We start from the raw sequence: 25,712 nt of genomic DNA, 5'->3' as shown, positions 1-25,712 counted from the left end.
TTGAGGAATGTAAACTATATGAATAAAGATAGTGATGGCTGCACTAACTACTGAGTAACCAACCATTATCTTTTTCTCATAACTTTTAATTGTACAAAAACGTCTTAATTCTCTAACACTATGAAAGAATGAAGCATTTTCCCTAAGTAAATCTTCCACATGAATCTATCTGGAAAGCTTTTCAAGATATAATTTAAATTCCTATCCTATCATACAGAAGGTTGCAAACAATTTGATTTTTTAGATGAAGGACATCATTATTGAAAAAAACTTTAATCTGTTACACTCAGCACCTACAGAGGGATATATGACTGTTTGCTTCTGTGCTCAGACTACTATGGTTATTAATAAGGTGCTTCTCCTGTTCTCGTCTCCTTCACTGTCAGGGTGTCAGGTATCACTTCTCAATGCTGTCATTGTGTCTGGTTTGACAGCCTTCCCTCTTTTTTTGTACTCCCTCCCCATGTCAAACTATTGTTTCTAATATGCTGTTGGAAAGGAAACCAGATGGGCAAGTTTGTTAGAATAGTGACAAACGAAGAGTAAATAGGCTCTAAGAGAAAGTCTTTAAATCTACACTTTAAAGCACGCAGAGAGAGAATGGGACAAGGAGTTTTTAGTGGGGACAAGGAGAGGTTTTAGTCCAGACTCTGTCATGTTTTAGCTATATAATCTTGAGGGCATATACTTTTCCTTATTATAAAAATAGAATAATGATGTTTTAAACTGCTTACTTCCCAAAATCATCTTGTCTGTCAATAAGTGTTTATTAAGCATCTACTACTTTGCCATACATTATGCCAAGGGATACAAAGAATACCAAAAGAAAAAAAATATATACACACACACACACATACAGATAGGTAGATATAGATATGGATGCATGTATATGTACATGAATATCACATAAACTATACAATGCTTTACAAATTTGTTTTGGCTGCTATGAGATGTCTCTTCTGTTTTCTTTGCTGGATAGTGAGATTGTCCAGGGAGGGGAAGAGATATTCCTGTGCTAGAGCTATCACTGATTTGCCTCTTTAAAGTTTAGCAATTCTATTCCCCTGGGTATTTTAATAATATTAATTAATTGATTGATTGAATGATAATAACTATTATTTAATAACTATTTTAAAATGTAATGTTTTTACTCATTTTCACATGATGCCTTTTTAATTATCATAATCTGCACCATACACAAACACAGTGATATAGACTGGGAAATAAACAATCCTTAAAAAAACTCAAATGCATGTGAGTGATCAATTTGGGGGTTACTGATTGCAACCAAAGGTCTGGACTTTGTCATTTTTTGATAACCACTCTGATTACTCTTTTTTTGATTCATCTTACTCCTCCTATCTCATATATACATATATATATTATTTTTTTTGCAAAGGGTGAAATGATCAGAAATAAAAGAGGAGGTTTGAAGGATTTGTTAAATTGTTTGCCAATGGTTTAGATTTAACCCAACCCCAAAGATGTATGGTGTCACCCTTTCCCTTTTCATATTTGTGTTTTGTTAAGGGAGATTTAACTCATCTGTTTCTGATTACATTTTACTATCAAAAAATGGTTGGATTTTTTTCAAAAGTAGTTTGATATTCAAGTTTCTTTTTTTTAATAATATTTTAAAACTTTTTATCCATTTCTCCTTAGAACGAAAAGTAAAGTTCTTTGGAAGACAAATCAAATTAAGAAAAACTACTGAAAATTATCCTGAAATCACACCTTAGAACCAAAAGCAAAAAAATGGTTTTCATCTTTTGCTGAACATGTGGAATTATAATTTCATTACCTTCGGTTCTCTTTGTAGAATCCTAAAAGTTCAGAAGGCAAATCACTGACCTCATAACATAACAAGCTTTATAATATTCCTTATGATGTGGAATTCATAAGTGTCACAGAAATATCCGAAACTGTCTGAGAACAAATCTCCCTGTGACACCTGGCATTTAAAAGTTATCTTTCCAGCCCCTTTCTCTTTGTAGATAAAGGCTATCCAAAATTCTATATAAAAGAAAAAAAGTCTCAGATACATCTCACTTTAGAGTGCCTTACTCAATGTTGCTCCATAATGATTTCACAAAAATTCATAGAAAACAGAAAAATGTTTTGCCAAAAACTTCTGACACATGATTTGGTCAATTTCCTATTTATCTGTAACTTCATTCCTCTGGAACCAACTCTTCCTTCCCCCATGTTGCTTTGACTACTCAATTTTCATCTACTATGTTTCTAGCAACAATATTGAATGAGGGTGTGTCTACAGCTTATTGGTGAAAACCAAGGAAAAAATGCTTGTAAACTAATTAAAGCTTACCATCTGTACTTTTAATAGGTAACTAATAGAAATGTTAAACATCTTCAGTCCAAGTACAGATCCTTGAGCAAATGCATCACTTAACCTGTTTGCCTTAGTTTCCTGATCTGTGTAAGGTGATGGGGAAGGAAATGGCAAACTATTCTAGTATCTTTGCCCAGAAACCCCCAAGTGGGGGGGATCATAAAATAAAAAAGTGAAAAATGAAAAAAACAAACTGGGCAACAATAACCTCCTAAGTTTCACCTTTTCCTGAAATCCATCATCCTTTTAAGAGAGTTGCTAGTAAGGCCACAAATGTGAATATTCTTTGGTTTTGTTTGCTTTGACTACCTTGCTTACTCCAGATAAAGTAATTCTAGAAATTACAAATGAAGCCCCAGGAAAAGGGAAAAAGTTTCCAAATTCTTTCTACTGGAAGTGTATATTATAGGTAAAAAGTCAATACATCATATACCAAAAAAAATAATCTTTTGGGCAAGATCCTGAAAACTAGATTTTAGCAATATTTCAAACAAATGAGTAAATCTGTTGTAATGAATTTACCTCATAGTGATAGTCCATACAGGTTAGTTCTCTCCAGCATCGATCTCCTCTTACTTTAATCAGGCCCTGAAAAATTAAGAGCAAATATTTAATATCACCACTATCTGACTAAAAAATAATAGGTATTAGTAACAGAAAAAGACATATTCATATCGATGACTCTTCTCCCTTCTCCCAAACAAAGTAAACACAAGAAAAGGAAAAAAATATCTCTACAGCTTTAAAATAAACCTAACCAAAGAAGATATGGCTCAGACTTGCGATTTCATCACACAAAGAATTCCAGGTGGGAAACTTCCTTTACCACTGAAGGTCATCACTTTCTCTGCAACTTTTAAACTTAGAATAGGATTTCTTAATCTTAGTTGGTTAAGTCTGTAGATACCTTGAAATAATTTATTTTGGCACTTTTTAAAAAAACAATTTTTTCCCATCCATGTTTATGGATCCTCTAAATAACAACCTGTCTTCTTAAAGAGCTGCCCATAACATGGAGAGATTAAGTGATCCATTCAGGGTCAAGTATTTTGTCAGACGTGGGGCTTAAGCCCATGTTTTCCTAGCTCTCCAGACAATTCTCTTCTATTCATTACACTTTGATGCCTTTCCAAACCTAGCCAAGTCCAAGGATATTATCCATCAGGATCTCGTCCTAATCTATATTTGGGCCATTGGCCCAGATGCCTCTGGAGGGGAAAGTGAGGCAGGTAGCTTTGCACAACATTCCCTCATTTAAATCCAAATTACTTGCATGTCACAGCATCACTTTCCTAATTTCATGGTCCTCTTCAAGATAGGATAAACAGCAACAAGTCATTATAAATGGAAATGTGTTTTCTATCAGTGACTTTTCTTAAATATTAAAAGCAAAGTATAAAGATAAAACTATATGAAAGCACAAAGACCTTTAGGGAAATGTTAAAAAACATGCTAGAAATATGAAATCAAGAAAAATGAATCAAGAAACTAAAATAGCCAGAAATAGGCATTCCCCCACATAATACTACCTGGGGAAAAAGTAGTCTTATAAGAACATATTTAAAATATTATTAACCAGGTCCTATCACCCCACTATTATGACTTCAGTTGGTCTCTTAAAATACAAAACAGTTGAGCCAAAACAATATTAACTTCCTTAAGCATCCATCTATTCATCATCACCATATGAGAGTCTGAGGATCTAAAACTGGAGATGAACTGAGCCATCATCTAGTTCAACCTTGTTACTTTACAAATTGAGGAATGTAGATTAGGTCACTCAATCAAATCCACATAGGTAATAAATAACAAAGCCAAAATTTAGACTCAGATCACAAACCCAATTCCAGTACTCTCTCCCCTTTGCTATCTTACTTATTGCATGTGCCTATTAGATTGTAATTTCCTTAAAAACAATGACAATTGTATTTATCCTTTTACACTTACTGCTGTAACATTTTACAAAAGGAAGACAAAAACACATGAAGGAATGAAGAAAATTACTTCATAAATACTGTTCTTTTGTGAAAATGTCCTCTAATCCTATTTAAGTTAGTGTATTTTTGAAAATTCAGTTGAATGTCATTATAACTATGCTCAGCTTTTTAAACATAATTTATTTAAAAGTCTAAGAGTTACTAGAATTAAACACAATTTTGTATATCATATTTCAACTTGGTAAATTTAGAGATAATCATTATCATTGTTATTTCTTTGAGCTTCTGTAAATTATAAGGAATTTTTAAAAAGATAACAGAGCTTTTCATTACACTGCAGCAATGAGAGCAGACTGTGATGAGCACCAACAAGACAGCTACTAATTCTTTTGCTGAACATATAGAACAAAAGATTAACTCTTGGCCTTTTGCTAGTGTCATAATATTATGAATTAAGTTTACTAAAAAATGATATGCCACAGTTTCAGTGGAGCTGATTTTTCACATACCTCTCTGTCCTTGCTCATCCCCCTTTAATCAAATAGTTGGAGAGAAAATTCAGGTATAAAATTGGAACTGGCTTCATAGGTCTCAATTAGATAATCTACCATCAAAAAGAAAAGGTATGGGATGTGGTAGAGGAAAAGGAACTAAAGCATAACTAGATTAGAACCTGGTTTTAATATTTATTAACCTTGTCATTCTGGGAAAGCCACTTAACTTATTGGAGCCTCAGTCACCTCATGTGTAAAAGAGGGTTACTTTTCTTTGCACTACTCACCTCACTGGTGTGTTAGGAGGAAAGTGTTTTTAAAGTGCTACAAAAAGGTAGAGTATTCAGGAAAATGATGGTGGACCCTGAGTGCTGAATTTGCAGACACAATAAAAATATGTAAAACAAAACAGAAAGCATCAATAGAAATTAAATGTAAGAAAAAAAGTAAGTATGAATTGTTATTCTTACTTTAGAAGTAGTAAACCTGACATGGATAAAATAGACATTATTGTATAGCTAAAAATAATATCTTATCAATAGCAGAAAACGTTTAGGAGTCTTTAATAAGATTTTAAGTGAAAAGGAAAGATAAGACGGGGAAACTAACTGATCTCTCAGAGTTCTCACCAGCTTTTACCAGATTATTTAGGCTTCAAGTGAACACTAGACAGTAGTCTTCAAAACAATATCATCTGCTGAGACAAGTAAGGTTGTGATTGTGTCTGCCCATTTTCTTGGCAAATGCATTAGACATTCTTTGTGCAAATCTGACACTTTGAGATCACTTTTATTCTCTTTTGCTAAATTCCAGATTCAAAGGCTCCATTTGAGTGTCAGAAGGTGACTGTTCTTATTGCTGACACTAAAAGCTTTGCCTGAGATCTGAAAATCCAGCTGCACTGTGTGTCTGCTATATAGTGGCCAGAGCTTCTCTGACTAGACACTCTGACAAATGTAGTAAGTATAATGGAATCCAGCCAAGCCCTTTTTGGACATCATAGTATCTTCAGGGTTAACAGTTTCTAGAATCAATTATGACCTAAAGGTAACAAACACATTTTCTTAAATAAATAAGTTTTCATTAAGGGAGGGAGGAGAAGGGTTCTAATAAACCATTTTTGTGATTTAATCTCTGAAGAAATAAAATCAAAGAAAAATCCTGAATTTAAAGATTATTTTATTCCTAAAATAGATTCATAGGTTACATATTAATAATCCCTAATAGAAATCTATAAACATAGCTAGAAAAATCAAGATTCTAATTTCATTTTGTGGGAGTTACAATTTGAGCAAGCCAATTCTATATACAAAACTCGGTTTCTCTATGAGGATATAATCCATCTGTAAAATGATACAACTGAGCTATAGGATCTTGAAAGTCCCTTTCAACATTAAAACTTACGATCACAGGAAATTAGGATAGATTTTTTCACCCATATACACAAAACTCACCTTAAAATTAAAATGAGGGGTGCAGTGCAACTTAAGAACACAATTTAAGGAAGAGAAAAATAGGTGGTGAGTGCTTTTAAATTTTAAAAAGGTACTAATTACCACATTCTATCATTGGCTTGAAATTAACAGAAGCAGAGTTGACTGGCATTTGTGTTTTTCAAGGATCAAGAGAATGAGATTTCCAAACCAGTGGGTTTCCTCTCTGGATGGTAGTTCTATCAGTATTACATTTCTTTGTCTAAGCAATGAAGAGGAAAAAAGGAATCAGTCGTCCACAGCAGGAAAGACACCTGGCCAAAGATGAGGCTGCTAACAGAGAGATGTGTAATCAAGCAATGGCAGCCTGAAGGTATGTGCTGGGTCCTATGCTGGGCTTTGAAGTATGCTTAAAAGGGCTCTGATTAGAATCACAGTCATCAAACTGAAGAAAGCTCCACTAGTCAAAAGACCAAGCCAGACCCTTTGCTCTGTATACAATTATAATACATTTCCCCACCTGCCATTCCTATCTGAACTATAGTGTTTCATGCAATTTTCAAAGAAAAAATGATTTTGATAAATTGCACTTATTAGGAATGCTTGTGACTAAACTCTAACTTTCTATATTAAGATACAGGACAAAGTAGTGCGGAAAGAGCAGGGGCCCTGGTTGAGATCAGGAGAACTAGGTTTTGGTCCTATCTGACAATTTGCTGGTTGTATGATCATGATTTCCTTATCTGTAAAAGGGGGCCCATAATTTTGGCTCTCTTTTCGCACAGGATTTTTGAAGGAAAAGAAGGAGAGAGGGAGGGAGGAGAAGGAGAGATGGAGTTAGTTATATGTCAATTCAATTTAGCAAATGATTATTAAAGGTCTGTTTTATTTAATGTGTTCTATAAATTAATTAAATATAGGGCAAATCCAGCTAAGAAAACATCATATCATATAAAAAGTAAGAAATTAGAAATCAGGGGACCTAACTTTAACCCAACTTTACTTTCAATTTTGTCATGAACTAACTCTGTAACCCTGAAAGTCACTGACTCTTTCTTAGCGTCAATTTTTCCATCTATAAAATGAATGAGGTTCTTCTGCACAACATTTTGTGTGAGTTTCCATTCTAAGGGACAGCTTTAAAAACAAAGAGCACTTTAAAAAAGAACTCTTTATCATTGCTAATGAAATCATGAAAAGCTTAATGTAAGAGCAACTAGGTGTTGCAGTAGATAGAACACTGGCCTGGAGTCAGGACCATTAGAATTCAAATTCTACCTCAGACATTTGACACTGTGTGACCTGGGACACTGACTACCTCACCAAAAATAAATAAACAAATAAATAAATAAATAAAATAAAAAAGAAAGCTTAATGAAAGGCTGTATGATACTATATATTAAATCCACATAAAGGGTATCCTTTTGATATAGGACTTATGCTTAAATATGCCTAAAGTGAAATTTCTTTAAAAGTAAAAGCTGTATATATGTACACCAAAAAAAAAAAAAAAAAAAAAAAAAGATGCCTTATTATAAGTTAAATTGAGGGATGGGGATAGCAAAAGTGTGGTCTACATAGAAATCAGTTCTAAACATATCTCAGGACTAATAACAATAACAACAAAATAATACAAAGGATAGTTGACATATTTTATATATATAAATCATATTTTTAGGACTCTATGAATTCTATAGTTCAGACCAGAGTTTTAGTTAATTTCCAAGAAAGAAAGAAGATATTTATCATTTCCTGCAGCATTTATTAAGACTAGCAAAATAATAAATAAGTACAATTTGTCCTGAAGACAAGTAATTATCTACTTTTTCTTTCATTCCAAGGAAAACAAAAAAACAAAAAAGTCATCTTTCAAGGAGTGAAAATTATCTTTCTTATATTACTGTCAAATATCTAATTCAATGAAAAAAGGAAGGTCCAGAGAGAATTATGTATTTTTTAAGGCAATATGCTCATTATCATTTCTGGAGAAAAAAAATCATCTTCTATGAAAACAACTTATTACAAAGACAGTATAAAGGAGAAAAAGAAGGAAAATTAATCAGAAGTTATGTTTTCTATCAGAATATACATTTAACACCGGAACAATCTTGGGAAAAATCTCTAGTTTTCAATTTCCTTTCCTGAAAAACTGGGATAATCTTGCATAATCATAAATTAGATAGGAGGAACAAAGAAGATAATAATATAGGTAGAATATTTTATAATGGCAAAGGTTTAAGGAAAAAATCAAGATATTATCATCAGTCTCATACTATATTAGAAAATGTACCACACATTCACAAAATGTATTTCAAAGACATTTCTATATTTTAAACATATAAAAAAGAAAATGTAAATAAGATCACAGAATGCCATGATTTCAAAAAAAATTAAGCTGTGCATCATCAAAGAGCAATTAAGAAACATATGGTAGGCATGCTTAGGCAACAACATCTTCCTAATGTATAAATATGGAAGAGAAGGGGCATAAAGGAAAACATCAGAGAACAAAGATAGTGCTTAGTTAATATGTTCCACTAGCATCCATACAATCAAGAGTTATAAACATTTATTGAGTGCTTTCTGTGCATTCAATATTGTGCTAGATGCTAGGGATAAAACATTTTAAATGGGTAGGGTGGGGAAGAAGCATTGACAATTGTGGAGTCTAGAAAAGTATCTCTAGACAAAGACAGAATTTGAGCAGAATCTCAGAGGAAATTAAGGATTCCAAGAGGCAGAAGAGAGGTGGGAGTGCAGTCCAGACTCAAGGGAACACAACCAGTATAAAGATGCAGGTATAGGAAATGAAGCATCAAGAAGTGAGAAGGCCATTTTGAAGAGATCTAGTAGAAGATTCCATTTGTCGGGTGAATTTCCTGTGAAGTCTATATGGAAGAACAGAAAAAAGGGTTACATGTGGTAAGAAGAGGAATGTCTACATCAATGAATTACAGAATGTCAGAGCTAGAAGGAACTGCAGAAGTCATTTAGCCCAACCCAGAACAGAACAATTCAATCTTTTCTGGAAGACTTCCAATGAGAGGCAACCCTTTGCTTCTCAAAGAGGCCCATTCTATTTTTGGAGCTTTAAATGTTACAAGCATAAATTTGTCTCTCTGCAATGTCAAAGATCATGGAATCATCTTCTCTCTCTCTCTCTCTCTCTCTCTCTCTCTCTCTCTCTCTCTCTCTGTATATATATATATATATATATATATATATATATATATATATATATGTGAGTCTATTAAAGCAAATCACAGAAAACCCAGTTTTTCCTAACATGGGCTGAATTTCAAGACTTTAAGTTAAGGTGTGAACTACACTTTTTTAAAATTTTATTTTCTTCTTTATTTGGGAGTTTGGCAGGTAAAACAAGAGGAAAAACTATGTCTACAAATATAAAAATTGCAGATTGCATTATATATAAACAATGCCTCAATTTTCTAAACATTAGTAGCTTTTCAGACCTTAAATCTTTGCTAAAATTATAGGATATGTTGATAGCATCTCTTAGGATGTGCTGTCAGCTGACAACCCAGTCTGTTAAAAAAAAAAAAAAAAAGAAAGAAAGAAATAAAGATTGTGTTAAAGTTACTGCATCCAAAAAGGCTGTCATACTGGGAAAGGAAAAAGGCCATCTTAAAAGCCTATGGTCATACCTCACGGTAAGAGACAAAGAAGAAAATTAGAACTTGTAAGTATAATGAGGGAAATCCAAAATTTTTAAATAAAAATATTAAATCAATAATATCAAACTCAAATAGAAAACCACATTACCTATGGTGTATTATATTTTCATTTTCTTTGTTAAATAGATCTCAATTACATTTTAATCTGATTCCGTTTTTGTAAAATGTGATATAAAAGCGAGGTAGGTAAAGTTAATAAAATTACTAAATATTTAGTCTATTTACTTTTCTTAGATGCTACATAAACAAAAATTTAACCAATAGCCACAAATACCACAGGGATTGCAAGTTTTACAATCCTTAAAATAATATTAAACATTATTATGCAGTACAAAGTTTCCACATGTTTGTATAAACAATGTCTCAGTATCTACAGATTGTTCCTGCAATTAAAATAGGCAGAGTTAAAACCAGGAGCAGTTGTTCCTGTGTGTACCCAGGATTAAAGGAGATTCTGTCTTGTTACAAGCAAATGGCAGGTCAGATGACCATATAAACATGCTACTGAATAGCATATATCACAGGCTCTCAAAGATCATAAAATTTTAGAAATAACCTACCTAACCCTCTCCTTGTACAGATGAGTAAACTGAGGATCACAGAAAAGTGATCTGCCTAACCAAGGTCCCATAGATAAGAAATGGCAAATCTAAAACTTGCAAACATATCATCTGATTCTATATCTAATCCTCTTTCTACTTTTTCACAGTATGCCTATTATCTTGAAAATATCCTAGTCAACAAAAGCAAGTTAGTAAACAAATATTTATTAAGTGCTTATTTTGTGCTAGCACTGGAGATACACGGATGTAAAAGTGGGCAGAACTGGCCCATGAGATCCCAATCTTTAGAGTAAAGGTAGTATATTCTCTTGTACCAAGATACTTGGAAGTTTGATGAACTTGCTTTTGGGAATTTATTTTAGAGGCAACCTTTCTCTACTTCAGAACCTGTACAGTTAACCTAGCTGATAATTGGCTGCTGATTCAGGAAATAAATGTGCCTACAAAAGGTAGACAAAATCTCTCTCTCTTCCTGGTGGCTTCTGAATGAAAAGGAGAAATGCTGCAGAATTCTGAGCAGGGAAAATTAACATCATCATCATTGACAAGGACTGTGGCCATTGCCTAATCTACACAACTGTGGAAATGATTTGAAGTTGGTAGGGGTGGGGGAGAATGTTGGTGGTCACAACAATAAGTTTTAGTCTACTCTCTCCATAAAGTGATGTGACAGAAGAAAGTGGGCTCTCAGTCTGGGAGGTTTTATACTTTGGGTCTTGCTTTATCTTTCCAGTAAATATCCATTTATGAACCAAATTTATGTTAACTCATTAGATGATATAGAAGAGATAGCAATGAATTATTATTTGTCTTTTGCTAATCTGTTTCTCCCATTACTTCCTTCACCCTATTGAGAAAATTAATAAAGTGAATTAATGAATGAATGCTCTCTTTTCACACATGCATATTCGGACAAAACAAATCTCCATACAAGTCATGTCATAAAATGTGTATCTCTTTCTGCCTTTTAAGTTAAGTTAAGCAGGAGGTGGATGGCATGTTTCATTTCCATTCTTTTGGAATTATGGTTTGTTACTGTATTGATCAGAGTTCTGAAGTCTTCTAAAGTTTTTCTTATCTATAATGTTATCACTCTATAGATTCTCTTTCTATTCAGTTCAATCTGCATCAATTCAATCTGCATCAGTCTTCCCAGTTTCTTCCTGAACAGTCCATTTTTCCATTTCTTATATATAATAATATTCAATTGTATTAATATATCATATGTCTTCCCCAGCAAGAAGACCACCCTTTAATATACTTTAACATGTATAAGACTACCTGCAATCTAGGGGAGGGGGTGGAGGGAGGGAAGGGAAAAGTTGGAACAGAAGTGAGTGCAAGGGACAATGTTGCAAAAATTACCCATGCATATGTTCTGTCAATAAAAAGCTATATTAAAAAAGACCACCCCTTCCAAATTTTGACTATTAAATATAGACACACACACACACACACACACACACACACACACACACACACACCTATATACCAGCTTAAGTGAGAATTATCCTGAGATATCTCTATTTTGAGAAGCTTACATTATAACTGGAGAGATGTTTCAAGTGGGACAGAAAACTGAGATATTATCTATCATATTGTAGTTATCTTAATATTTTCTTCTACTTTCTCAGTGAAAGAGTTAAGATGCCAGATAGCTTTCCTCCTATCAGTATATGCAAAAAGCCAGACTCGTAAACAATGGCACTTTATAACTATTGCAAGCGAGTTTGCCTTCAATTCAAATAGGTCAGGTAAATGAAGAAAATATGTAAATAAATCTACATCTAAACCTTGTCAGTTCCCTATGATGGTAACTATAGTTTAAAAAAAATACAAGTTAATGCTTCAAGCAGCTTTTCCCTAAAAGTAATCTCCTGAAGTAATGGAGGTGAAAAGAGGGAATCATTGTATAATACTGTTTTTGAAAAAAAAAAAAAAAAAAAAAAGCAAATTTATGTCTTAAAATAATTTATTTGCCTACTGATTCCACTGAAATCTCAATTTCCCACCATCTAGTACTATTACCAGCATTACCAAAAATAATTCCTTGTCCCTGGCAAATGGAAAGTGAAAACTAGAAGTCTGATCTCCCCCATTTTGTTGAGAGCAAAATACAATGTTTTCTCAATTAGGCCATTGTTTAGGAGACAGACATGATGGATATTCATGTTTTCCTGATGAGTAAGTCATACATAGAACGTAAGAGATCACATTCTTTTAAAAAGGGAGAAGACACCAAGTACAGAAAGGATCGGGATTTTGGTCTGGCACCGGTTCATTTGACTCCATTAATATGAATACTATCAGTAGTACAAGAATGCCCTGCACTGAGATATGTATTACCCTGAGATAAGTTCTTTAATGTTATCTTCACTTCTCACTTAAATCTTGTATTGATATATATATATATATATTTTTTTTTTTTTTGCAAATTTATATGTACTTTTTCCAAACCAGAATATAAAAGCAAAGGCAGCAGCCTGTATTATTCACCTAGGCACCTTTCACCTTACTAAGACAGTATGATACACTGGAAAGACATCTGAAATCAGAGGAGGTAGATTCAAATTACTACTGGATTTGAATCTAAGACTACTATTTTTCTGGTTTAGGATAACTCAGTGCCTCTGGGTGTCATATGAGAAATTTCATTTGTCATATGAGAAACCTGACCTAAATAATCTCTGCTTGTATTTCCTGGTATGTCTTGTGATGATGATAATGATGATGATGATGATGATGAGTATAGATCCGTGATTTCATTACTACAGACAGCTCCCAGAGTGTTAATTCTGTTACAAATTAAAGTCTTCTCTAACTTAGAGTATTAGATACGTACCTGGGAGAACAGAGAAGTTAAGTGATCTACCTATGGTCACATAATCAGTATGTGTTTGAGTCAAAATTTAAATCTACATCTTTCTAAGTCCAAGAGCTGTCTTCTTTCTGACCTTACGCACTTCAGCAAAGGTGTCCAACTCTTGGCCATGTGGCTCCAACTAAGTTAAAATCTAACTGGGAAATATTTAACAAAGTAAATAAAATATAATAAAACAAGATATCCCTGAGGAAAATCTGCAGCTAGAGGACTTTATCTAAGAAAAGAAGAAGCATCAGAAACTGTAGGAAATATCAAAAGGACTATTTGTATTCCATAGTAGTAATAATGAACTAGAGGTTCCAATGAACATCTTTCCAACATGTCATCTTGATGCCTAAGTGTTCTTAGGTTCCCAAGGTCTGAGGTATCAAATTCAAATAGAAACAGATCCCAGAAGCTTGTATATTAAATTAGAAAAACATAAATTAACATTATTTCTGGCTTATTATATTCTTATTTTTGTTATTGTTTCCCAATAACATTTTAATATGCACTGAGGAGTTTTACAGATCAACTGAGATCAATGAGTTTGACACCACTGTTAGGCCACCAAGAGGAGTAATCAATACCACCTTAAATCCTATACCAAGATGCAAGGCCTCACTAGGATACAAGTCTAGAAAATCACTGCCAATTAAATGACAACCAAATTTGGTTCTGAATTCTTTTCTTATCATTTTTTAAACCAACTTGATAAGAACCCACAATAAGAACAAATTAAGCTAAGTACAGAACAATTTACCATCAGTTGGTTGGCCAACAGGTAACAAAAATTTTTGGCCACAGAAGCCCATGAAATTGTCTCCTTTGATTCTGAGAAATTGTGATCTATATCAGAGGAAAAAACTTCCACAATAATGAGGTTCATAGATCTTTAGAAAGCAATGGAACCCTTTTATACTGCTTTACAGTTTATGAAGTACTTTTCTCAAACAACAAATATTATGGAGAGTTTACAGATTTTAAAAAATGGGTTCCCTAAGGCGGGCCCAATCATAGAATTAGGAAAGAGAGTACAGAATCAGAATGAGAAGATATAAGTTCAAATTCTGGCTCAAAATCCTGCACCTTCTCCACTATGTTCTGTTGGCCATTTAACAAAATCTGTAGAAATACATTTATAAATCTAGACATACATTTAGTAGCCAGCTGGAGGCCTATCTGCCACACACATGTTTTTTGTTGTTGTTATTGTTGTTATTCCATCATTTTTCAGTTGTGTTCAACTCTTCCTGGCTCCATTTGGGGTTATCTTGTCAAATATACTGGAAGGGTTTGCCATTTCCTTCTCCAGCTTATTTTACAGATGAGTAAATTGAGGTAAAGAAGATTGAGTTACTTGCTCAGCATCACAAAATTAGTCAATGTCCAAGGAAAGATTTGAGCTCAGGAAGATAAATCTTCTTGACTCTAAGCCTGGCACTTTATCCACTTTATTTGCATTGCAAGTAAACATAACATGTTTCCCTTGCTCTCTTCTCACTATCCTTCAATTGACTACAATAAACTAAATGGCAAGTATACTGATGCTAAAGCCTACTTGATGAGCTACCTTCACCTTAATTAAAATATGAAGACTACAGAAAAAGTCCAAAGCAGATATCTTTTCCAGATACACATAGGGGAAGTTTGTCAATCTACTTTTGCTTTTTGGGTCATGTTTACTATACATATTATGCTATATATTATCTGGAGTCTTCTGCAAATTTCCAACTATAAATACAAGAAGAAAAAAAAAGAAGGTTCAACTAAATCTTGTGGAAAGTAAAACAAGTTTATTTGGGGTAGAGGAAGATTAAGGATGACTTAAAAATGGGCCAAAATTTGATTTTTTTTTTGAAGTAACTTATTTTAAAGTTGAAATTATCAATTAATTGTCAACTCACTTAAATGGAAAACAAATACATGTTGATATATTCCATTTGAGGATAAGAACTTTTTCAGACAACCTGCAAAGTAGTCTTATGAAGATACCTATTCATATGACTCTGTTAACACGGGAAGTCACACCCACTTATTTATCAAATAATATTCTTACTGAAGAAATTCTTAACAAAATTATAGAGGGAAGTCATTGCTTCTGTTCAAAAAGTGAAGAACTCTTAAGAATCATTCCATCTGCCTGAATGTTGTTCCTGTCCAATTTCTCTCAATCTGCTAACAATTCCTCTTCAATTTTCAAGTCTTGTTAGTGTATCCTGGATTGGCCTACCCCTCACAGCTGTAGCACATTACCCTGCCATAACAAAGATCAAAGCCTGGGAACCAATACTGATTCCTAAACTGCCAACTCACCAAACACAGTCGCTGTCATTCACCCAATCTGAGACTATAAGCTTTGTCCTTCCGAAGCCAGGAAAGAGGGTGTCAAACAATGAGGTGAATGGAATGGGGCAAATACTATAAAAACTTTTAACTCTCTGTGAAACCAATCTAATTCTGTTCAAAGGTTAGGTGGATAAGACCAGAGCAATTCAGATATACTGTCAAAAATTGTTAATCTGTTCTGAAAAAAAAAAAACAAAAAAAAACAACACAGGATTAGGCAAAACCATGTCACTACCATAATGAAGGCATATACTACATTAATGGTTTGTCTAAGATCTTAGTATATCTAACAATGATATAGCTTAGATTTTGAAAAAGATCACTAAAATTATACTTGTTGGAACTGAAAAAATACATTATATCGACTTACACTAGGTGTGAAACAATCTTTTCATCAATAATATTTTTAGTTTTGCCAAAAGTTCTACTGAATTTAATGAATGAGGAAAGAAAATAAGATGTAGATTCCCTTCTGTGCTTGTAATAGTGAAAATAATTTAAAAGGCATAACTGCAGCTATGCTGATTTCATCCACTGAGATCTTTAAACATTAACCCAATTTCCTTGCTTTTGTGGTTTTGAGTCAGAATGCTATATATTTTATATAGAGAGTGTGGCTTGATTTCCCCTTTGTGTGTGGTATTTTTGCATAATAATAGGGAAAAAGAAGTCTCATCATATGATGCTGACTAACAGCTACCAAAGCTAATAACTAAATCCAATTCATCATTAGGTGCTGATGAGAAGTAATATGGCAGACAAGAGATTTAGGTTCAAGTTCTGATTTTAGCCTTACTAGTTCTGTGGCCATGGTCCAATCACTCAACTTCAATAAATTTTACTTTGTCATCTGTAAAATGAGGATAATAAAAATCATACTATTTACTTTACTAAATTGTTAAGTAAAAGTACTCCTAAAATAATAAAATAAACAAATCACTACTGTTATTAATACACTATAACTAAAATCAAACTTTATCACCACCAAACTCTATTATAACACCACTAGTGCAAGATGCAAATGAGAGTCTGGCAATAATCCTGAGATCATATTGCTGTTCATTGTATGTGTATAAACACCTCCTCTAAAGAATCAACTGATCTCTGCAACCTCATTTCATCTAGAGCCCAGTTTTTGTAGAAATATGTAATACTAATAACAGGCAAGGTATCCTTGCTCTTGAATCATTACATTAAATCATTCCTTTAGCTTTCCATGGTCCCTATGATACTATTAGTACAATCTAAATATTCAACAGTAAAAATAATTTTACATAACTGTATGAAAAATAAGATAAGCCCAGAGAAAGCACACATAGCATGGATTCAAATGATTCCATGGCAATGGAATCAAATGAAAAATTCCCAAGGTTGTAACACCTGTGCTATTTATTTGTAGTTAGACTTAACCAGTTGGTGGGTATTTACAGGTCTGACTATTATTGATTCTAGATAAATCAACTGTCTGATACACTAAAAATTCCTTATCAGTTTTCATTTACTGGTTAACTAAACTGCAGTTGCTAGGTAATGAAATGATAGGTAAATGTTGATGTGTTATGTTTTCTTTGTTCTAACTATCACATCTAAAGGCATTAGAATCATTGTGGTTTTTTTTTCCCTTTGTAGAGTATTCTGAGACTAGAACAGAATATATAGAACATTCTTATCTGGACTATGGTATCAGCAATAATTTGAATATGAGAACTTAATTTTACATATTTGTTGTACTAATTCAAACTGAAAAAGTCACTCAGGAAGAAAGATAATTTAAATTATTTCTCAATTAAAACTTTTCCCCAGTCCAAAGAATGCTATTAACTAAAGCAACATTCTTAGAAGATAGCAGCCCCTCCTTATACACTCCATGTCTCTAACCCCCAATAAATAAAAGCACCTAGACTAAAACTACATTGTACTGGAAATATGAAAAAAGATACTGGGAGAAGAGTTGCTGTTGTTTATTCTTTTTTGATTCAAACTAGTTTTCCAAATCATAATTTCTCTTCTTATTGGCTAGAATCAAAATCATTTTCAAAGGACATTTTATCTTCAGTAAAGAAGTAATGCTTCTTTCTATAAATCTGATGGAGAAATGAACTGAACTGGATGAAAGGTCTGAAATTCTTTCCCCAGTAGAAATGTTCAGGGTTCTCAACCATCAAGTCCCCACAATGTAAAGGGAGGGAGAGGAAGGGGATGCAGGAGAAATAGTTCTATTTGTATCCAGACAAAGAAACCCTCAAAGCAGTGCCTATCAGAGGGGAAAGGTATTCAGGAATAGAAATTAAATCAAAGCTAAGGGGAAAGAAACAGGTGGCTACATGAACTAGTCATTGACCTTTCACCTACGTGACCTTGCTTTGAATCCAGATCTAAGCAGAATTATTAAATTCATACTAATCAGATGGCTGGAAAGCAGTGAAGTGATCATTTTGGCTGTTCTCTAAGTAGTCCAAAAAGTAAAAAGCAGTGAGGTTCAGAAGTCTGAGTCAAAAGAGTGAAAGGCAAGACTCCATGCAAATTAATTTACAATTGTCTATATCTTAAGACTCTTCTATAAGCACTGAACACTCATGAATGACAGTGCTGCTAATATATAAAACTCTCAGTTACCCTGGATTGAATTAGGATTGAAGCTGAAATATGTTCCCAATACCCTCTCCCCTGCTAAACTGCCCCTTTAGGGCACAATTGCAGCAAACTGGGGAAAAATGCAATCACACCTGCTTGTACTTTGGAAAACAGCAACCTTCAGGGCTCTCTGTTCCTCACAATTAAGATGCATTAAATTCGCCAACATTTTTTTCCACCAGGGAAAGAAAATCACATTTAAGTTTTACTTTTTTTTTCCCCATTCAATAACATTTTTAAGGGACCAAGAAAATAATTTATCCATAACAATTTGCCAATTTAGATTCAGGGAAAATACTACTCTACTTTTGAGAAACACTTTCATATGTATCAAAAAGCAACAGCAAACATTTACAGCAATCAGTTCATAAAGAGTCATCTTTTGGCCCCTTGTGAGGAGAAATATAAGTCACACACAGGAAATCCCAAGAAAATAAGACTCAATTGTATGAGTTTCTGATAACCAAAGATAGAACCTAGCCTCTCTAATGAGCTTTGTTTGTTTCCTTCTCCTGATTCCCATGAAAGTCAGAGGGCTACAGGAGGCAGCACTGAAAATTAACAGAAGTTGGGAAGGAAATGTTCCTTGGGCAAGCAAGTGGCAAGGGCCTCTGAGTAGGGTGGATTGCCTTGATCGAGAGGCATTCCTGCTCATATCTTCCCTAATGATTATGTGGTATAATTGACAAAACCACCAGTAACATTCAGCTTACTGGCATATTACTTTAACCTCTCTTGAATATTGATTTCCTCCCCAGGTTGGCTTGGATTATCTCTAAAGTCCTCCTCAATTCTAAATCTTATACTGTCCAAGCCATTCTCACCTACCTAAAAGGCTCATTTGGAAATTTCTGGACTAGCTAAAGGAGATATTAACTTTATCTATGTCATGGATCTCTTTAGTAGTCTATAGACACTTATGGGTCTCTTCTCAAAATAATGTTTTTAAATACATAAAATAGAATACATAGGTTTGTGAAGTAAGGTTTTTGTCTGTTGGCATATGGAAATCAATTACACTGAAATGGAGTGATCAAAATATTTTTTAAAAACAAGCTCATAGATCTAGGTTAAGAACTTCTGAAATAATTAGAGAAAACTTGTCAATAGCCTTCTAAGTCCAAATTTAATGTATTTAATGACATGGTAGCAAAAAAAAAGTCATAAAATGAAGAGTTTGATAGCAGAATAGCATTGATATACTTTTTTAGTTCCCATTAGAGAGGGTTATAATGAGTTTGCTTTATCTATCAACAAATCTATCAACAAAAATTACAACCTCCACTTAACATCAAAAATACCTGGAATAACCTGATAGCATTTTTCTAGGTTCCCATAGCTTCTATGACCCTGGGAAATTTTTCTGAACTTTTCCCTCAGAAAAAAGGCCAGCTATTAAGTAAATAGTTTTGGATCTTGCAAATGATTAGCTGAAAATTTTGATTTTTATCAACTGAATTCAATTCTATCCTTTCAGGACACAAAAGAGAAAACATATTATAATTCTATGAAGGGGAGGAAAACCTTTGGATCTCCAATGCTATTGAATTAAATTGGTCAAAAAAGCAGTTTATCTCAGAAAAACTTCTAGGGATTGCTACCCCCTACCTATCCCAATCATGGCCTTTTTAAAAGAATCACAATAAAACATAGAGGGTTTCTCTTCCCAGAATAATCCCAAAAGGATAGATGTTGATGTATATTTCTATGCTGATGTATTCATTCACAACAGTTAGCTTTATAATACCTTTAGGAATGAGACTGGGGAAAGAGTTAAAACCAAAGTATTTGTAAAAACTAGTACTTATTAAAAATAAAAATCAACCTGCTAATTTGGAACTATGCCCAAAAAGTTGTCAAACTGTGCATACCCTTTGACCCAGCATTGCTGTTATTGGGATTATATCCCAAAGAAATACTAAAGAGTGGAAAGGGACCTGTATGTGCCAAAATGTCTGAGGCAGCTCTTTTTGTAGTGGCTAGAAACTGGAAGTTGAATGGATGTCCATCAATTGGAGAATGGTTGGGTAAATTGTGGTATATGAAGGTTATGGAATATTATTGTTCTGTAAGAAATGACCAGCAGGAGGAATACAGAGAGGCTTGGAGAGACTTATATCAACTGATGCTGAGTGAAATGAGCAGAACCAGAAGATCACTATACACTTCAACAACAATACTGTATGAGGATGTATTCTGATGGAAGGGGAAATCTTCAACATAAAGAAGATCCAACTCACTTCCAGTTGATCAATGATGGACAGAAATAACTATACCCAGAGAAGGAACACTGGGAAGCAAATGTAAATTGTTAGCACTACTGTCTATCTACCCAGGTTACTTATACCTTCGGAAGCTAATAATTAATGTGCAACAAGAAAAAGGTATTTACACACATATATTGTGTCTAGGTTATATTGTAACAGATGTAAAATGTATGGGATTACCTGCCATTGGGGGGAAGGAGTGGAGGGAGGGAGGGGATAATTTGGAAAAATGAATAAAAAAAATAAAAAAAAAATCAACCTGCTAATAAATATAATAAAATGCTATTCAGTAGCATTTAGTAAACTGCATTAAGACTTTTGGGACACACTGTATATACAATCAACATTTTGCATGATATGAAAGTACAGAATGTCTGAGTCAAAAAAGGTCTTTCAGAATTAATTCAATTCCCTTATTTTATAGAAGGAGAAATTTAAACCCAGAAAAGAAAGTGACCAGTTGAAATTGTATTAAATGTTGGGGTAACAAAAATGAAATACTAAATAATTCCTACCTTCTTCAAGCATTTTATAGTCCATTCTTTGGCAAAGTAGCTAACTGCCTAGTAACCTTCCTCTCCCTACTTTGGCCTTCTTTTAGTTATAATAGGGAAAGAGAGTTTGTCCTATTTAGTTATTCCTATTTAGTTATTATAGAAAAAAAATCATAGATTGCAGCACCTTGTAGGAAGGGACTATGACTTATTTCAGCTTTATATGCTTAGTACCTAGAAGGCTTTCATATCTGATTTTCCATTCTAAAGAGGATTGACAACCCATTACAGGAACTAAAACTCTGAGATCAAAGGAAACAGTAAAGCACAAATGCAAAGAAAAAGAACATAATTAATTGTAGGCATAGAATGGGGAAAGAGCATAGGCCATCATTTGGAATAGGAACAAAGAGCCCATATCTCAATAGCTGCTGAGGAGAAATACTTGTCACAGTGAAGTACCATAAGAAATAGCTATGATCATTTAATTTTTTTTCAGTTGACTCAGGCTCAAACTTGATTAAAAAAGTAAAGAGGCACAACAACCATTTTTAGAACAATTTCCATAAAAAATGATTGAATTTTTATTGTTCTGTAAGAAATGATCAGCAGGATGATTTCAGAAAGGTCTGGAGAGACTTACATGAACTGATGCTGAGTGAAATGAACAGGATATTATTATACACTTCAACAACAATACTGTATGATGATCAATTCTGATGGACGTGGACATCTTCAACAATGAGATGAACCAAATAAGTTCCAATAGAGCAGTAATGAACTGAACCAGCCACACCCAGCGGGAGAACTCTGGGAGATGAATATGAACCACTACATAGAATTCCCAATCCCTCTATTTTTGTTCACCTGCGTTTTTGATTTCCTTCACAGGCTAATTGCACACTATTTCAAAGTCCGATTCTTTTTGTACAGCAAAATAACTGTTTGGACAAGTATACACATATTGTATTTAACTTATACTTTAACATATTTAACATGTTTTGGTCAACCTGCCATCTGGGGAAAGGGATGGGGGAAAGGAGGGGAAAAGTTATAACCAAAGGTTTTGCAATTGTAAATCCTGAAAAATTATCTATGCATATATCTTGTAAATAAAAAGCTATAATAAAAATAATGATTGAATTTAAATATATATATATTACATTTAGAAAGAAAGCTTACCCAGGAATTTTGCTTTTGATAAACTTATTTCCTAATATTGTTGGGTAAATTCGGGAAGAGTCCCAGAATCCAAGGTGTGTAGGTCTCATCAGATAATTGGCTTTTGTTTTATTTCTATTTTGTGTTTTATTTGCTTCTATTTGATAAGCAAACTAAATCTATGATACCCCATGGCTCATCAAGTAAGACCAAAATGCCTAGTGTTCAGAGCAGATATCAGGAGTGCATCACAAAATGCAAGGCAAAATGAGGTAGGTGATTCTTTTTTATTTGCCTCTCAATTCTCCTATTTGCCAGTTGACAGTCTAGCACAGTCACTGGTCAAAAGAACTAGGAAAAAAGGCAAAAGGACTACATATTATATACTTCATACTAGTAGGAAGGAAAAAAAACAGTTTTCCTATGACCTATAAAGAATATACTATGTTTGGGTTTTATGGAACAAAGTGTAAGTTGGTTTCAATCCGACAAGATGATAATCATCATAGCTAATAGTTATATAGCATTTAACTATGTGCCAGGTATTTTATTTTATTTTATTTTTTTTTTTTGAAGCATAATTTTTTGTACTTTTTTCTTTTTTTTTTTTAATTTTTTATTTTATTTTATAATTATAACATTTTTTGACAGTACATATGCATGGGTAATTTTTTACAACATTATCCCTTGCACTTACTTCTATTCAGATTTTTTCCCTTCCTCCCCCAACCCCCTCCCCCAGATGGCAAGCAGTCTTATATATGTTAAATATATTACAGTATAATTTAGATATAATATATGTGTGTAGAACCGAATTTTTTGTTGCACAGGAAGAATTGGATTCAGAAGGTAAAAATAACAGTTTACATTCATTTCCCAGTGTTCCTTTTCTGGATGTAGCTGGTTCTGTCCATCATTAATCAATTGGAATTGGATTAGCTCTTCTCTATGTTGAAGAAATCCACTTCCATCAGCATACATCCTTGTACAGTATCATTGTTGAAGTGTATAATGATCTTCTGGTTCTGCTCGTTTCACTCAGCATCAGTTGATGTAAGTCTCTCCAAGCCTCTCTGTATTTCTCCTGTTGGTCATTTCTTATAGAACAATAATATTCCATAACATTCATATACCATAGTTTACCCAACCATTCTCCTATTGATGGACATCCATTCATCTTCCAGCTTCTAGCCACTATGAAAAGGGCTGCCACAAACATTTTGGCACATACAGGACCCTTTCCCTTCTCTAGTAGTTCCTTGGGGTATAAGCCCAGTAGTAGTATGGCTGGGTCAAAGGGTATGCACATTTTGATAACTTTTTGGGCATAATTCCAGATTGCTCTCCAGAATGGTTGGATTCTTTCACAACTCCACCAACAATGCATCAGTGTCCCAGTTTTCCCACAGCCCCTCCAACATTCATCGTTATTTGTTCCTGTCATCTTAGCCAATCTGACAGGTGTGTAATGATACCTCAGAGTTGTCTTAATTTGCATTTCTCTGATCAATAGTGATTTGGAACACTCTTTCATATGAGTGGAAATAGTTTTAATTTCATCATCTGAAAATTGTCTGTTCATATCCTTTGACCATTTATCAATTGGAGAATGGCTTGATTTCTTATAAATTAAAGTCAATTCTCTGTATATTTTGGAGATGAGGCCTTTATCAGAACCTTTAACTATAAAAATTTTTTCCCAATTTGTTACTTCCCTTCTAATCTTGTTTGCATTAGTTTTGTTTGTGCAGAAACTTTTTAATTTGGTGTAATCAAAATGTTCTATTTTGTGATCAATAATGGTCTCTAGTTCTCCCTTGGACACAAACTCCTTCCTCCTCCACAAGTCTGAGAGGTAAACCATCCCATGTTCCTCCAATTTATTTATGATTTCGTTCTTTATGCCTAAATCTTGGACCCATTTTGATCGTATCTTAGTATGTGGTGTTAAATGTGGGTCCATGCCTAGTTTCTGCCATACTAATTTCCGTTTTCCCAGCAGTTTTTGTCAAATATTTTATTAAATGCTTTATAATTATTATTATTTCATCTGATATCCACAACAATTATTTGAGGTATGGATGCTATTATTATTCCCATTTTACAGTTGAGGAAACTTGGGCTAATTACTGTGCCCAAAGTCAGCCAGCTAAGAAATATCTGAGACTGGATTTGAACTCTAAAGTCTTTTTTTTTAAATTCCAAGTCCCAGTATTCAATCCACTGTGCCAACTAACTGCTCTGGAAACATCTGGGCAAAACTCTTCCTCTACAGAAATGAACTAGAACATGACTGGGAAAAAGTTCTATTCACACTAAAAAATGATGTTCTACCTTTCAGATTAAAAGTCAGAAGAAAAGAAGAGAATAATGGAAAAAGCTGATACAAAGTGAAATACACAGATTCAGTAGAAAAAATAGACACCAGGACTAAGGTATTTGGAAAAACAAGAACAGAACAATTGAAACTAAATGATGAGAAATTGTAATGGGTAAGCCTGGCCCCAAAGAAGAGGTAGAAGAAAACTCTTTCAGGACAGATCATCAGATTTTTTTGATATGTTGATTTGCTTTATTTAACTATCTTTTTCTATTTTGTAAAAATAGAATATTTTTGTTATGGGAATAGTTCTTTGGGATGCAGTGAAGAAGACATATACTGCAAAATGAAGATAATATAATAATAAAATATATCAATAAAATATTTTTAGGAGTCAAGAAAAAAATAGAAGGAAGACTATGATAGTTGGTGACATTTTCCCCAAGTGGTAAGAAGCAGTTATTTATTGATCTAAACTTAATAACAAAGTGGTAAATCAATGAACATGTATTAAGGATATTAGGTGTCAGGTATCTTCTTGAGTTCTGCTATCTTTATAGAGTATGGATCCAAGACAGGAGAGAGACCCTCCTAAAAATTTTCAAAGCCTGACCAGCAAAAACCATCTTGAATGATTCATTCAGATAGGGACGAATTATGCCACTTTACCTGTTAAGTACAATTCATATAAGAAGTGGTATGATGATCTGTTAGGATTATAAGGTGATAACTCAGGTTGTCTAAACAATTCTCTAGCTCAGAGTTCACACCTTTAGTTCACACCTTTAAAAGGAGTTTACACCTTTAGACTTCTGAAAAGGAGTTTACATATTTAAAGTAGTTTACACCTTTAAAAAGCAAATTCATTGGCTGTAGGAGCTCCTGGGAGTTCTCACTAGCCCAATCTCTGCTAGGATAAAAGAGGAGGGCAGTCAGGTAAGGAATTAGTCTAGACTGGGAGATTGAGTTTAGATGGCAATCTGAAAGGAGAGAGTCTGGATTGGGGAAGGAAAAGAGCTAGAGATTCAGAACCAGGATTCAGGAAGAAGAGGATTTGAGATTCTACCTTCCCTCTGGCTGGAGGCTCCAGAAGCCTCTCAAGAAACCTGCACACAGAGAAAAGGATTCACAGAGAAAAGAAACCTTCTCCCA

General features: G+C 33.7%; 1 protein-coding gene across 1 annotated transcript in view; it reads right to left on the bottom strand.

Moving 5' to 3' along the window:
* Nucleotides 1-25,712, bottom strand: part of LMF1 (lipase maturation factor 1) — a 745,091-nt gene that overhangs the window by 383,074 nt on the left and 336,305 nt on the right. The window contains exon 5 of the mRNA XM_074279711.1: nucleotides 2,873-2,938. Coding sequence (XP_074135812.1) covers nucleotides 2,873-2,938 — 66 coding nt within the window. The remainder of the gene's footprint in view (nucleotides 1-2,872; nucleotides 2,939-25,712) is intronic.

This window comes from Sminthopsis crassicaudata, chromosome 1 (assembly GCF_048593235.1).
Source record: "Sminthopsis crassicaudata isolate SCR6 chromosome 1, ASM4859323v1, whole genome shotgun sequence".
NCBI classification, from domain to species: domain Eukaryota; kingdom Metazoa; phylum Chordata; class Mammalia; order Dasyuromorphia; family Dasyuridae; genus Sminthopsis; species Sminthopsis crassicaudata.
This window is presented reverse-complemented; position numbering and strand designations above follow the sequence as displayed.